At 39.9% G+C, this 16,182-nt stretch overlaps 1 protein-coding gene and 1 long non-coding RNA gene across 5 annotated transcripts in view; one reads left to right on the top strand and one right to left on the bottom strand.

Annotated features, from left to right (window-relative positions):
- The window catches only part of glud1b (glutamate dehydrogenase 1b), a 71,403-nt gene that overhangs the window by 13,945 nt on the left and 41,276 nt on the right, over positions 1-16,182 (top strand). For 2 of the 4 annotated variants that reach the window (XM_044338253.1, XM_044338254.1), the window contains exons 8-10: positions 124-261; positions 375-455; positions 6,171-6,294. In XM_044338253.1, the coding sequence (XP_044194188.1) occupies positions 124-261; positions 375-455; positions 6,171-6,294 (343 nt within the window). Of the gene's footprint in view, positions 1-123; positions 262-374; positions 456-1,247; positions 1,372-1,586; positions 1,679-2,031; positions 2,095-3,229; positions 4,333-6,170; positions 6,295-16,182 lie in introns of those variants that run through there. The other 2 variants (XM_044338252.1, XR_006399503.1) reach the window with 2 other exon arrangements.
- On the bottom strand, positions 9,751-14,801 carry LOC122971545. The gene is made up of 3 exons (XR_006399505.1): positions 14,645-14,801; positions 10,660-10,735; positions 9,751-10,563 (listed from the first exon to the last, which is right to left on the bottom strand). It is a non-coding gene; the product is annotated as an uncharacterized LOC122971545 (long non-coding RNA).

A 16,182-nucleotide genomic window follows, 5' to 3' on the forward strand; every position in this document is an offset into this window, starting at 1 on the left:
CCAGTTTCCCTTCCTAAAATACATGAGCTCTTCTTTTTTTTTAATCTTATGCAGAAGTATCATTCTCATATGAAATTTTCACCTTCATTTTTGTGTTTGTGTGTGTCTTTTCACTTTCTGCAGCAACATGGCACCATTGTGGGCTTCCCAGGGGCCAAACCTTATGAAGGAAACATTCTGGAGGCCGACTGCCACATCCTGATCCCTGCTGCCGGAGAAAAGCAGCTCACTCGTCACAATGCCCCCAGGATCAAGGCCAAGGTAAATGCTCTAACTCTGATTTACTCAAGATGATGTGCTTAAAGTCTTTATTTGGATTCACCTGAATAAGGACACGGCAGTCGCAGTCATGTGAGTTTGTGTTTGTTTTCCAGATCATTGCTGAGGGTGCCAATGGTCCCACCACCCCAGATGCTGACAAGATCTTCCTGGAGAACAACGTCATGGTTATCCCTGTAAGCACACACACACACACACACACTGAAATGAAAACTACAAAGCTTCGCTATATTTGGATGCAAACACTAGAAACAATGTTTACATTTAAAAAGAAAACTGATTTTAAGCAAGCTCTCGTAACATTGCAAAACCAAGTACAAGTGAGTTCAAATGAATAACTTGGTTTCATGAATGCCAAAATATGACCTGAAATATGACATTCATATGACTAATTTAAGATTTCCAAACATCATTTGCAGCAACGGCTCTTAAAATGGATCTGTGCATAGTAGGTTGTGAAATATACAGTTGACAAAAACAAACCACAGGAATGATGCAACCAAAATTTGCTGGGACATTTTTACATGGCTGCACTGTGGTGGAAAGTTAAGATCAGTAAAGCCTTAAAGCCTCTGAATCAACTTGCTAAGTGTGATGGTGTCCTACATGAACACAGTCGGGTTTATTTCACATGATTGATTTCTGCATTCGTGTTTTTGTCTGGGCTCTTTTCACTGGTTTGAAGTGAGCGGAGTTCACGCACAGGATTTAGGTTTGTGGGGCTGTTTGTGTATGTTTCCAGCACTGTCAATCAAATCTGATCAAAACACACCCACACAGTCCTGATGAAGCAGAATAGCTGAGTTTTGGAGGGTTAAACTAATAATAATGCTTCAGAAAAAAATGTAATATCTAAACCATGAACGTGAAACTAAAGCAAAGAAGAAATTTAGTCAGAATAATTCTACACACAGAAGAACGAGGACTGTTGAACAACATATCTGAGGATGTGATGTTTCATCCTGCAGGACATGTACCTGAACGCTGGTGGTGTGACGGTGTCCTATTTCGAGTGGCTGAAGAATCTCAACCATGTCAGCTATGGAAGACTGACCTTCAAATATGAGAGAGACTCAAACTACCACCTGCTCAGTGAGTACAAGACTGCTCTTTAATACCACCTTAACCTGCAGAAAGACAGGAGTCTGCCAGGGTCAGAAGACACAATCAGAACATAAACAGTTGATAAAAACCAGAACCATAATTTGCAAAGATATACGGTACATGGTATGACATTGATGCAGAAACAAAGAACACCTCTGATGCCTCTTATTCCTACTTTTGTCTTTCCATGTTTTCCCTTCTAGTGTCTGTGCAGGAAAGTTTAGAGAGGAAATTTGGCAAGCAGGGAGGACCCATCCCCATCGTCCCTACCGCTGACTTCCAGGCCAGAGTTGCTGTGAGTATCATCTGCTGACGCACACACATGTATACACAGGCACTGGATGTTTGTGTGTTTTTAAAACAATTCCTCAGTTCAGCCAATGCACCATCAAAAACAATGAAATATGTTCATCACAAGTTCCCAGAGTCAAGTTATGTCTACAAAAGTAAAAAAGTATTCAGTTTGGATTAATGTGAAGTAACAAAAAGAACCAAAGAACCAACAAAGCTAATGCTTGTTAATATTTTTTTTATTTTCTGTTGATTGACTGAGTGATCAATCATTTCAGGACTACTGTGCATACACTTCTGTTTATAAAGTGGCCTTCTTTATATGGATTGTGTGGCTGAATTCATTTTCCTTTGCAGGGTGCCTCTGAGAAGGATATTGTTCACTCTGGGTTGGCCTACACCATGGAGAGATCTGCCCGGGTAAGTGATCCCACAGGAGATAATACAGTCAAACCTCTTTTGTAAAAAGGTACCATATTATGTTGTACGGTAATTTAAGATGATACACACGACTTGCACTTCGGAAATTCAGAAATGTTAGTGTAGTATTTGCGCATTTCTGGTCGAGTAAAAGACTTTTATAGAATGTTAAACAGTTTTTAGTATTAAACTGTAACTGATAGTGGGAAAATTGACATTTGAAACTGTGTTTAATGTGAATCCACATGATATGGTTTTTATGTCTCCTGATCTGGTAGTATGTGGTGCAAAACTTATTTCCATTGTAGTCTTTGATATCAAGATTGCTCAGATACAGTAGTCAAAGTAGTGATGCCACATCATGCCACCAACAAACCAACACAACAAATACCTTTATCATCACTAAAATCATAATCATCCAACAAATAAATGATTAAAAATGACATACAAATATTAACTAGACTATCCTCTTACATTTCCAAGTTTCCCATAAATCACAATTTGACCTCCTTTTTTAAATTTGTGCTGTAGACTTATTATATTGTATTGAACATAATCACAGAAAACATGGGATGAAAATTTTATGAAATTTCTTTGAGATTTTCAGGGGCTGTTACTAATATTTCTTACCACACTGAGTCGTAGTTGTGCACCTTTATCTTTTTTTCGTGTGTTTGATCAATTTTAATTTGTTTTGACATAATACATGATGTCACACGATGAGGCATTCGCCCATCTGGGCAGATTAAACAGGGATCAGAAAAGCAACCAATGAATCTCTGGCATACAATAAAAGTAAAGCGATAATGATTATAGGATAAGGCTGTTGATTTTCTATCATTTTCTTATTGTCAATAAATCTCATGTGCAGAGCCAAACCAACAATGATCTGATCTACTTTATAAGTGTTGTGTATGTATTAGGTTTTGCACATTTTCCTTTTACTGATAGCTGAACATGTTAACAATCAATTAAACATTAATAAGATACAAAACACCTTTTTTTGTCAGTTTAAGGGGAGGGGAAAAGGAAACAAAGAATCCAACATAATAAGAAAATAAACCGCAACGGGAAAAAAACAGAAATGGAGAAAAAACAAACAGTTTTTAAACACGTGTTCTCTTCTGTCTTTTAGCAAATCATGCGCACAGCAAGCAAGTACAACCTGGGTCTGGACCTGAGGACGGCCGCCTACGTCAACGCCATCGAGAAGGTCTTCAAAGTCTACAACGAGGCTGGGCTCACCTTCACATAAATGGCCAATCATGACCCACACTTCCTCCCCCCCCCCCCCCCCCCCCCCCCCTCCCCCCCAACCCTCCTGCTATTAATCACCCTCTCCTGCCTTCTTAAACCTTCTAAATAGCCTTCAGAACATATCAGTTTGGCTCTTTCACACACACATATGTATACTGTACATACAGTGAGACATCGGCTAACTGGTATTTATCCTGTAATCTTTGTGCTGCCATTAGACTGTATTTGCATCTCTGTTTAAATGTTGCCCTGTTCTTGTTTTTGCTGAGATTATATTAAGAAAAAGCAAACAGAGAGCTACATCCTGAGAGAGAATGAAAGACTGCGCCTTCCTCAGTCCTCATTTAAATGTTCTCAATATTGTTGTTTGGCAGCCATGTTCAGGCGCCCTGTTTGTGATCCATGAATGCACGTGTGACCCTCCTGTTGCGATGGTTTCAGTTGACAGCACTACAGATGCCTTATTTCAGAAAGAGGTCTGCTTCTAAAAAGGGAGATAGACACTTCAGTTTAACTTTAATGAAAAGGGATTTAGATTTTAAATTCATGTGAATAAAAGAGAATAGCAGTTTTATGACTCTTTGAGTTTTTCTCTGCACTCTTAAGGCGTAAATGTTAGTAGTGACGTTGCCAAGGTTTAGGATTCCCAACAAGGAGTTTTTTTTTTTTTTTTTTTCATAGTTGGTGTTTTTATTGTTCAAGATTCGATAGATGCTCTCCCCCTCCTTGTCCCTGCTCTTTTTTTTTTCCTCCTTTCCCGTCGCTTCATCTCATCTTAAAGCAGCTTCTCCCCGACTCCTCCGCTGGCCAAGAAAGGGGAACAGGGAGGGGGCGAGGCGTCACTGTGGCTGCCTGTCCCCTGGTTGAATTTTCCTGTTTTAACCGTCCAGTTCCTCATATCGAAATAATTTTGGAGGAAATTACTTTTTATTTTTGTTTTATTCTTTTTTTTTTGGAAACCAATAAAATGTTAAGATATAACTGTGTGAGGTTTTGGTTTATTTTCATACTGTACACTGGTTTAGGATTTGTTGGGTGTATGTAGCAGAGGATCAACACTTTATGTCCTCTGACATCTTACCAAGGATCTTAATAATAACGGCTGAAAGACGTAATCAGAAAAATGATGGAAAAAGAAGTGACGGTGAACAGCAGAAGATAAAAACCAACCAAAATGGAGGTTAAAATCACATCATTTTTGTTTTTTTTCTATGACAAAGCTTTATAACTTATTATAATGTATGCTTGAATGAATGAATTTAACCAACATGCTCATCTAGAAGGTACAGTAGGTAATCCATCCATCACAAATAGAAAAGGCAACTGAGCATAAGCAGGTTAGTATTCACCATGACACAGTCTATAAATCTATAAAACTTCTCCTCCTTGTTTTCTTGTCTCCTTTATTGATTCTCACATTCTCACAGCTAAACAACAACTGCTAAAAGAATAAAAAGTTTTGTTCATGAAGTCCAGTTGAAGTTTGCTGTCACATGTTAATAAGCAGCTTTCCTGTTCATAACCAGTACCCAGAAGAGGCTTCGCAGTGACATCAGAGTGTCTTCCATCCTGGGTTGATCAATTGATTGATTATCTGATTCTGACAAACTCTACAGCTTCAATTCAGCCCCCTCAAGATCTGTGCTTGTCTTTGGAAATATATAAAGTCCATATTTTTAAAATTAATGACAATTAGTGAAATTAATTAGTGAAAAAAGACTTAAAGGATGTGTCCACAGTTTTTCAAGTCTGTCTTAAAACAACTGCCAGGTAACCAAATGAACATTGAAACAGGATTTTCTTGTCATAATCATTCCTCCTGTTCATACTGACCATTAGAAGATCTCTTCATAATGCACTTACAATGTAAGTGATGGAGGTCAAAATCCACAGTCTTCCTTCAGTGCAAAAATGTATTCAAAAGTTTATCTGAAGGTAATATGAAGCTTTAGCCGTCCAAATTACTCAAATTATGTAGATACCTTTCAATGTTACATCACACACAATAAAAGTGCATTTAAAGAGGATCTTTTAACCACCAGTATGAACAGGAGGAATGATTACAGTGAGGAAAACCTCTTTCAGTGTCCATATGGACACCTGACTGTTACTGTCTCTACTGGTTACTGGGATTTTATCTCATCTACCTTTTGAAGAAATCAGTTTATCTCAGTGGTGTGTTGCATCATTCTGTTTATATATATGTTTTAGACGTTAAGGGGGAAAAAATGAACAAATGAGTGGAGAAACATAATGGATACAGATGCTTCTGTTCGGGATACGATGAATCACGATGCTACATTCTCTCTCTCTTACTAAGAGTGTTGGTGTCCTACATGAACACAGTTTGGTTAATTTCACATGATTCACATTCATTCATGGGGCTGTTTGTGTATGTTTCCAGCACTGTCAATCAAATCTGATCAAACCACACCCAAACAGTCCTGATGAAGCAGATTAGCTGATTTTTGGAGTTTTAAGCTCATAATAAACAATACCTAAGGATGTATTTTTCCCTAACTTTAAATTTGATTCTTGCTTATTTAATGTTAGAAAAAAACACAATGAAAAAACAATTCTGTAAATATAATATCTAAAACATGAACATGAAACTAAAACAATAAGAAGAATAATTTGTTCTAAAAAAACCAAACAAACAAGAAACAGCAGTGTTTCTACAACACTTTTTTCAGTGTCTTTTATTTCGCAGAAACAGCAGTTTTTGCAGTACAGAAGAAATTAAATCAGAATAATTCTACACACAGAAGAGCGATGACTGTTGAACAACATATCTGAGGATGTGATGTTTCATCCTGCAGGACATGTACCTGAACGCTGGTGGTGTGACGGTGTCATATTTCGAGTGGCTGAAGAATCTCAACCATGTCAGCTATGGAAGACTGACCTTCAAATATGAGAGAGACTCAAACTACCACCTGCTCAGTGAGTACAAGACTGCTCTTTAATACCACCTTAACCTGCAGAAAGACAGGAGTCTGCCAGGGTCATAAGACACAATCAGAACATTTACTTTACATTTGATGTTACATAAGCTCTTTTGACATTTCTAAAACAATCTATTAACACCAGAACCAGAAATTGTTAAAGATATACAGTACATGACAAATGTATTGCAACTAAGAATAAAAACATGTAACCAATTTTACATTTTGTACTTCTTCAATAGACAACCTATTCTCTGTCTTTCCCTCCTATTTCTATTTTTATTGTATTTTATTCAGGGGGAGGGATCTCGTTCCCAGGCTCTCTGGGATTCGTTCCTGCATCTATGTTCAACTGTTCCATTTGTCCTGCTAATCCAGCATCGTGCACCCTCTGAGCTAATTGTGCAAATCTTTCCTCAAACCTTGCCAAGTTATCTTGTGAGGCACATATCACAAACTTTCCAGTAGGATATACACGAACTGTGGCCCTCTGGACCTTGAGCTTTGTTATTTCACCATTATTGTGATGTTCCAGGGTCGAAGGGAAGTCATTCATTAATTCTGCTATCCAGCTTTCTCTATTGGTACTGTAGAAAATGAGGTTAGTTCGTATACCATTTCTATCAGTGTCATGAAAGAGAGTATTTTCATTTTCCCTCAGGTGTCTGTTTTTGAAGTTGTCCTTTTCCATTCTTGACATGTTAGCCGAAGGGTATGGAATAGGAACAGACATCTATATAAAAACAAAAAGGATATTCTTGATTAATTAACATGCTATTGATAAATGGTACAAAACATCCAGTAATTAGACTTACTGTGGTGTTATACCTTGTATTTCTCTTGGCGTTGTGGTTCTCTGGTTTACTCGGTGTGAAGGCTGATACTCTGGTCCTACAGCTGCTTCCTTAACACACAAGACAAACATCAGATCAGGATTTGCATCAGATCGGGGCGTTATACAGTTTAACATACCCATAATATATCAAGTCTACCTCCCCAGGTTCACCCTGTCCTGTGTGAAATGTTACTGCAACAAGTGTTTGAAATTGTTTCACTAGCTGCTGTAGTTGATAAGATTTTATAAACCTAAATTCTGACGTCTACAGCAATAAGTAACAGCCTTTATCTTTCAATCCTTGCCTTGCAGTACCTGACTTATTTACATCACTGACAAAGTTGCTAATGTATCTGTAAATGCCAGATTAATTAGTTTTTAATTTAACAGCAAGAAGTAGAAAAATCAAACCTGTCAACAAGAATTTGAAGGACAGATAAATGGAAGTATTCTTACAGAGTCTGCAGCAGTTCAGGCAGCGTCGGTGATGTTCTGGAGGAAACTGGTGTCAGCTGATGTGAAATCTCTGAAGATGTTGAGATGATCTGTCTGGGAAACGAATTGGTTCCTTTCTTATTTCTACTCCCTCTCGTCTATACGTATTACATTTGATCACAACCAATCATTATGTGCCAACGCGAACAGCTGAACAGCCAATCATAAAAGAGGATACAGATACAGATGCTTCCATTCAGGATACGATGAATCACGATGCTACATTCTCTCTCTCTTACTAAGAGTGTTGGTGTCCTACATGACAACAGTTTGGTTAATTTCACATGATTCACATTCATTCATGGGGCTGTTTGTGTATGTTTACACCACTGTAAATCAAATCTGACAAACCACACCCACGATGATGGAAAAAGAAGTAATGGTGAACAGCAGAAGATCAAAACCAACCAAAATGGAAGTTAAAATCAAATTTTCTATGACAAAAGACCTCAAGCTCTATAACATATTATAATGTATGCTTGGATTAATGAATTTAACCAACATGCTCATCTAGAAGGTACAGTAGGTAATCCATCCATCACAAATAGAAAAGGCACCTGAGCATAAGCAGGTTAGTATTCACCACGACACAGTCTATAAATCTATAAAACTTCTCCTCCTTGTTTTCTTGTCTCCTTTATTGATTCAGCTCACAGCTAAACAACAACTGCTAAAAGAATAAAAAGTTTTGTTCATGAAGTCCAATTGAAGTTTGCTGTCACATGTTAATAAGCAGCTTTCCTGTTCATAACCAGTACCCAGAAGAGGCTTCGCAGTGACATCAGAGTGTCTTCCATCCTAGGTTGATCAATTGATTGATTATCTGATTCTGACAAACTCTACAGCTTCAATTCAGCCCCCTCAAGATCTGTGAAAAAAGACTTAAAGGATGTGTCCACAGTTTTTCAAGTATGTCTTGAAACAACAGTCAGGTAACCAAATGAACATTAAAACAGGATTTTCTTGTCATAATCATTCCTCCTGTTCATACTGACCATTAGGAGATCTCTTCATAATGCACTTACAATGTAAGTGATGGGGGTCAAAATCCACAGTCTTCCTTCAGTGCAAAAATTTATTTAAACGTTTATCTGAAGGTAATATGAAGCTTTAGCTGTCCAAATTACTCAAATTATGTAGATACCTTTCAATGTTACACAACTCACAATAAAAGTGCATTTAAAGGGGATCTTTTAACAGCCAGTATGAACAGGAGGAATGATTACAGTGAGGAAAACCTCTTTCCGTGTCCATATGGACACCTGACTGTTACTGTCACTACTGGTTACTGGGATTTTATCTCATCTACCTTTTGAAGAAATCAGTTTATCTCAGTGGTGTGTTGCATTATTCTGTTTATATATGTGTTTTAGATGTTAAGGGGAAAAAAATGAACAAATGAGTAGAGAAACATAATGGATACAGATGCTTCTGTTCGGGATACGATGAATCACTATGAATCACAATGCTACATTCTCTCTCTCTTACTAAGAGTGTTGGTGTCCTACATGAACACAGTTTGGTTAATTTCACACGACTGATTTCTGCATTTGTGTTTTTATCTGGTCTCTTTTCACTCGTTTGAAGTGTGCAGGGTTCACACACAGGATTTAAGTTCATGGGGCTGTTTGTGAATGTTTCCAGCACTGTCGACCAAATCTGATCAAACCACACCCAAACAGTCCTGATGAAGCAGATTAGCTGATTTTTGGAGTTTTAAGCTCATAATAAACAATACCTAAGGATGTATTTTTCCCTAACTTTAAATTTGATTGTTGCTTATTTAATGTTACAGAAAAAAACACAATGAAATAATAATTCTGTAAATATAATATCTAAAACATGAACATGAAACTAAAACAATAAGAAGAATAATTTGCTCTAAAAAAAACAAACAAGAAACAACAGTGTTTCTACAACACTTTTTTCAGTGTCTTTTATTTTGCAGAAACAGCAGTTTTTGCAGTAAAAAAAGAAATTTTAGTTTAGAATATTGTACACACAGAAGAACGAGGACTGTTGAACAACATATCTGAGGATGTAATGTTGGCTGAAGAATCTCAACCATGTCAGCTATGGAAGACTGACCCTCAAATATGAGAGAGACTCAAACTAACAACCTGCTCAGTGAGCACAAGACTGTTCTTTAATACCACCTTAACCTGCAGAAAAACTGGAGTCTGCCAGGGTCATAAGACACAATCAGAACATAAACATTTCCTTTACATTTGATATTTACATTTTCAACTCTTTTGACACATTTCTAAAACAGTTGATAAAAACCAGAACCATAATTTACAAAGATATATGGTACATGACAAATGTATAGCAACAAATAATAAAAATATGCATTTAAATTTACAGGAACTAGCATTGCTAGTCAGTTATTTACAGAATAATCCATATTAAAAATCCATATTGTTTCTTTTTCTCCTGTCTGTTTGTACTTCTTAAACAGACAACCTACTGTAAGGTCTTTCTTTTCCTCGTATTTCTATTTTTATTGTATTTTATTCAGGGAGCAGGATCTTGATGTCCTCCTGTATTGCCTAAGCTCATTTGTTCCATCTGTCTGTTTAATTTTATATCTTCCATGTCCTTACGTAGTTGGTCAAATTTTTTATCAAACTCTGTACGGTCCTCTGGTGAGGCTTGTATCACAATCTTTCCACTAGGATAAACACATACAGTGCCACTGTGGAGGTCAAGTTTGATTTTATCTTCCAGTTGAATTCTATCAGTCCTAGGGTAGCGCTGCTTTATGGCAGCTATCCAGTCTTCTTTAAAAGTAGTAAAGAAAATTAGGTCACATATTACATTATCATTTGTAGTGTCATAAAAAAGAGTATCAGGATGGGCTCTAAGGTGTTCATCTTTGAATATTTTCTTTCTCCTTAATCCCATTCCTTCAGGGTATGGAATACGACGAGCAGACATCTATATAAAAACAAACAAAAATATTTTTGGTAAATTAACATGCTACTGATAAATGGTACAAAACATCCAGTAATTAGACTTGCTGTGGTGTTATACCTTGTATTTCTCTTGGCGTTGTGGTTCTCTGGTTTACTTGGTGTGAAGGCTGATACTCTGGTCCTACAGCTGCTTCCTTAACACACAAGACAAACATCAGATCAGGATTAGCATCAGATCGGGGCGTTATACAGTTTAACATACCCATAATATATCAAGTCTACCTCCCCAGGTTCAACCTGTCCTGTGTGAAATGTTACTGCAACAAGTGTTTGAAATTGTTTCACTACCTGCTGTTCACTAACTGAGACCACACCGAGAACATTAGATTTCAATAGTTTAATTGAGATAATGAAAGAGAGCTGATATGTTGATGGATGGGTTGGAGAACCTGATGAAGGATTAGGGATGGAGGGATGAAGTGACGGGGGGAGGAAAGGGGTGAGGTGTGAGAGTTGAGGAACATAGAATAGAGGGTTGAGGGACGATGATGGATGTATGGTATGTCGACTGGACGACGACTGCCGACAGTGGGGAGGTAGGAGGGAACGGGGGGAGAGGTTGAGACCCTGAGTGGGGGAACTGTCTCTCCAGTCCATCGCCTGGATAGAGCCCCCAAAAAGAACTTCATGCGGAGATGTGTTCAAGAACGTGGCTGGAGTATGGTTCTGGAGAAATCGCCGACTTGTGTGAAACTTGCAGGTTTGCAACCAGGAACATGTAGCAACTCGCCTGGTTTGGTGGTGGAGAGCGGGTCTTGTGGATATGCATGGTGAAATGTGGGGGCAAGAGAAGCCAAGCTGGTTGGTTTGCTTGCTTAAGGTTAAATATGAGGGTGTCTGGGAGTGGCGTCCTTGTCTCCGAAGAATGAATGGGAGTATCAGACGTCGTTGCATGCTGTAGAACGTCTGTAGAGACATGGATTCTACAACTTTGTCAGGGTAGGGAGGCAGGTGGCCTGTACGGGGAATTCTGGCGTAGCATGCCAGGATGATGATGATGATGATGATGATGTCGGGGGCAAGCGCTTCGGCTTAAGGCTGGGTTCGGCCTTACTGACCTTTGGATAACATGCCGAAGTGTGGTGCGAGGCTAGATATGATGTCCTTGAGGATTTCTTGTTTATAATGGTCAGCAACGATATAGCGTGGGAACAAGGATGACTAAGACCTCTCTTGCCCCCAAAGAAGGGCTTCGATGATGACTTGACATGGTTCATCGAGCAGGGTGGGGGGGGCGTGGGGGCAGTTGAAGTAGCCGATTGGAGGTAAACCACCTAAAACTGCTGTAACCCCGGAAACAGAAAGAGACACTGAGTCAGTGCAGCTGTATGTTGCGAGAACAGGCGATGTGGTTGTCTCCGGAAGGGTCGAGTGTCAGGACTTGGTAGAAACTGTTGGACCATCACGTATGAAAAATGGATGGTCTGGCGGTTGAGATGGTTCTTTGGAGTTAATGGCAATTAGCGCTTTAGGATATAGTGGTGTCATGGACCGTGCTTGGTGGGGTTCTGAGGGCCGCTGCACCTAACATAGGCACCACTGAAGGAGGGATACTGTACGTGGGTATCGACAGGTGTGATGCACCTGGATGGGTACGATGGCCGTCGGAAGGGAGAAGAGAAGTGCATGGCCTGCGATGAGCTTTAGCTGTCAAGACTTTAGTAGCCTGAGATGGGGCTTGAGACTGTCAGGACCTGCAAAGCCTGCTGCATGAAGGGAGTCGAAGACAGGGGGAACTAATGGGGAGATAGTTGAGTGTGGGGGTTGAGTGCGAACTGTGGGATGACCATTTACAGGAAAACTGATGGTCTGGATGGCTCTTTGGCGTTGACTGAATGGAGTGGGTCGGAAGAAGGAAGCTCCGTGGCCCGCTGATGTCATGAACTAGTGGTGAGGGAATGGAAGCTGACTGGAGCACTGAATTGATGATGAATGGTTGTATTGAAGATGATTCGTTGTGTTGAAGCATTTTATATAGTCGGTTGACGGCAATGAAAGAGTGAGGGCACATCCTTCATGATGCCTTGAGATTCAGATGAAGGTAGAATGGATGAAAAGAAAACAGACGGATTTGAGTGAGCCATATCAGCTGTGGCTAGAAAGCGAAGAACGAAAAGATACTGCTTTATGGATAATATGGGAGGATGAAAGCCGAGGTGATATAGGAGGAAAAGATAGAAAGTCTGGAGGGAGGCACGGGGGATGAAGGGGTGAGGGTTGGAGGGATGAAGGGTGGGGAATTCAATTCTATAATATGGCACCGAATGACGACGAGGTCGTCAAGTGGCACTTTAACGTAAAGCAGGTCTAGACCATTCTCTTTAATTAACGGAGACCCAACAATTCCCCCGTGAGCAAGCACTTGGCGACGGCGGTGAGGAAAAACTCCCCTTTAACGGGAAGAGACCTCAAGCAGAACCCGGCTCTAGGTGGGCGGCCATCTGCTTTGACCGGTTGGGTTAAAAAAAAAAAACACAGAAAAAAAAAAGGGGGGGGGGGTGAAGGAGGTAAGGATGAAAAATGAAAGAGTGAGGGTAAAAGTAGGGTGGAAAAGGAGGAAGGATAGAGTTAGAGGGATGAGGGGAGGGGGAAGGGAGAGGGTCGGGGTGTGAGGATGGGGGGGTAAGGGTCGAGTTCGTGGGATGTGGGATGCGGGATGAAGGGATGAGGGTCGAGGGATGAAGAGATGGGGGAAGAAGGAAATATTTAGCATACTGGTTGAGAGAGAAAGGGAGGAAAAGGAGAGAAAGGGAGGAAAGGAAGGGAAAGGAGAGAGAGATGATAGTGATGGGGGTTGAAGGATGAAGGGTTGAGGGATGAAGGATGAGGGGATGCATGTATGGCTGTGGGCAGGGAACCCGGAGGTGAGCAGCTGGATACATCCGTGATGAGCTGGAGGCTGTGTGGAGCGGGAAAAGCATGGCTTTTGAGACGAGGAGGTGGCGTCTGAGTCGGGTAGAATGCATGTATGATACGCTGGGGATGATCGATGGTCCGTTGTTTGGGTAGGGAAGGGAAGAGGATGAGAGTTCCTGAAGAGGAATAGAAGCGTTAATGAAGAAACATAATAACAGAAAAGTGAGTTAGTATGAACCATGAAGTTACACGAATACTTAATAAATAAGCAGGAAAATGGGATGAAGGGTTAATTCGGAAAATAAAATTTTAAAAAAAAGGGGGAAGAAGAGAAAGTGGAGTGTGCTCTGGCCGGGGCTGGAGAGTCAGGGCTCCGTTGTAGCGGGCAGCGTGGTGACGTCATCGGTGTGCGGCGTGCGTCAGGTTAGCGTTAGGCGGTGAACCCGGAAGAGCGGGACGATTTGAACTGCTGGCCGGAGAGGTGAAGAAAAAGTTTCCGTAGAGTTGGAAAAGTTTGGCAACGCTTTTGTTTCGCTGGAACAGTGTGTCCGTCTGTCTGAGAGCACTCTGTAGGCGAGTGAGCGTCCGGTTGAAGATGTTGATTGAAGGAAAACGAGCCACGTCGGAATCGGCTATAGCGTGGGTGTGTATCGGTCCCAGCTGATCAGCAGTGTGGCGTCTGAGGGAGTAGCTTTTCCTCCGAGGAGCAGCGGTGTAAACGGCCTCTGCGTGGATGTGGTAGTGAAGGAGGTATCGTGTTGGTATTGCTGGGGAACGTGGTCCATGGAGCGCGGGCGAGGGGTAAGCGTTTGCGATGCGATCCTGTCACGGGTCTCTTGCAACTGAGACGAGGGGAGAAAAACGGATGGGGTGTGCCTAAATACTTTGTTGTACGGAAGTGGGATGTGTACTCGGCGTGGTCTCTGTTCCCGAACCTTGTTTATAAATCTATAAACTTCATTAGTTGCTGAAATAACTTTTTATAAACCTAAATTCTGACGTCTACAGCAATAAGTAACATCCTTTATCTTTCAATCCTTGCCTTGCAGTACCTGACTTATTTACATCACTGACAAAGTTGCTAAAGTATCTGTGTATGTATTACTAATGTATTTAACAGCAAGAAGTAGAAAAAATCAAACTTGTCAACAAGAATTTGAAGGACAGATAAATGAAAGTATTCTTACAGAGTCTGCAGCAGTTCAGGCAGCGTCGGTGATGTTCTGGAGGAAACTGGTGTCAGCTGATGTGAAATCTCTGAAGATGTTGAGATGATCTGTCTGGGAAACGAATAGGTTCCTTTCGTATTTTTACTCCCTCTCGTCTACACGCATTACATTTGATCACAACCAATCATTATGTGCCAACGCGAACAGCTGAACAGCCAATCATAAAAGAGGATACAGATGCTTCCGTTCGGGATACGATGAATCACAATGCTATATTCTCTCTCTCTTACTAAGAGTGATGGTGTCCTACATGAACACAGTTTAGTTAATTTCACACGACTGATTTCTGCATTTGTGTTTTTATCTGGTCTCTTTTCACTAGTTTGAAGTGTGCAGGGTTCACACACAGGATTCAGGTTCATGGGGCTGTTTGTGTATGTTTCCAGCACTGTCAATCAATTCTGATCAAACCACACCCAAACAGTCCTGATGAAGCAGATTAGCTGATTTTTGGAGTTTTAAGCTCATAATAAATACCTAAGGATGTATTTTTCCCTAACTTTAAATTTGATTGTTGCTTATTTAATGTTACAGAAAAAAACACAATGAAATAATAATTCTGTAAATATAATATCTAAAACACGAACATGAAACTAAAACAATAAGAAGAATAATTTGTTCTAAAAAAAACAAACAAACAAGAAACAACGGTGTTTCTACAACACTTTTTTCAGTGTCTTTTATTTTGCAGAAATAGCAGTTTTTGCAGTAAAAAAGAAGTTTAGTCAGAATAATTCTACACACAGAAGAACGAGGACTGTTGAACAACATATCTGAGGATGTGATGTTTCATCCTGCAGGACATGTACCTGAACGCTTGTGGTGTGACGGTGTCATATTTCGAGTGGCTGAAGAATCTCAACCATGTCAGCTATGGAAGACTGACCTTCAAATATGAGAGAGACTGAAACTAACAACCTGCTCAGTGAGCACAAGACTGCTCTTTAATACCACCTTAACCTGCAGAAAGACAGGAGTCTGCCAGGGTCATAAGACACAATCAGAACCTAAACATTTCCTTTACATTTGATATTACAATTTCAACTCTTTTGACACATTTCTAAAACAGTTGATAAAAACCAGAACCATAATTTACAAAGATATACGGTACATGACAATTGTATAGCAACAAATAATAAAAATATGCATTTAATTTTACAGGAACTAGCATTGCTAGTCAGTTATTTACAGTATAATCCATATTTAAAAAATCCATATTGTTTCTTTTTCTCCTGTCTGTTTCTACTTCTTCAACAGACAACCTACTGTAGGCTCTTTCGTTCCCTCTTCTATTTTTCTTGTATTTTATTCAGGAAGAGGGATCTTGATGTCCTCCTGCATTGCCTATGCTCATTTGTTTCATCTGTTGGTTTAATCTTATATCTTCCACATCGCTGTGTAGTTGTTCAAAATTGTCAACAAACATTCTTCATCACATCTGGATGTGGATGTATTTGATTGGTTGGTTGTTGAAGTTGGTTTCTCTCTTAAACCTG

This window comes from Thunnus albacares, chromosome 20 (assembly GCF_914725855.1).
Source record: "Thunnus albacares chromosome 20, fThuAlb1.1, whole genome shotgun sequence".
In the NCBI taxonomy this organism is placed as follows: domain Eukaryota; kingdom Metazoa; phylum Chordata; class Actinopteri; order Scombriformes; family Scombridae; genus Thunnus; species Thunnus albacares.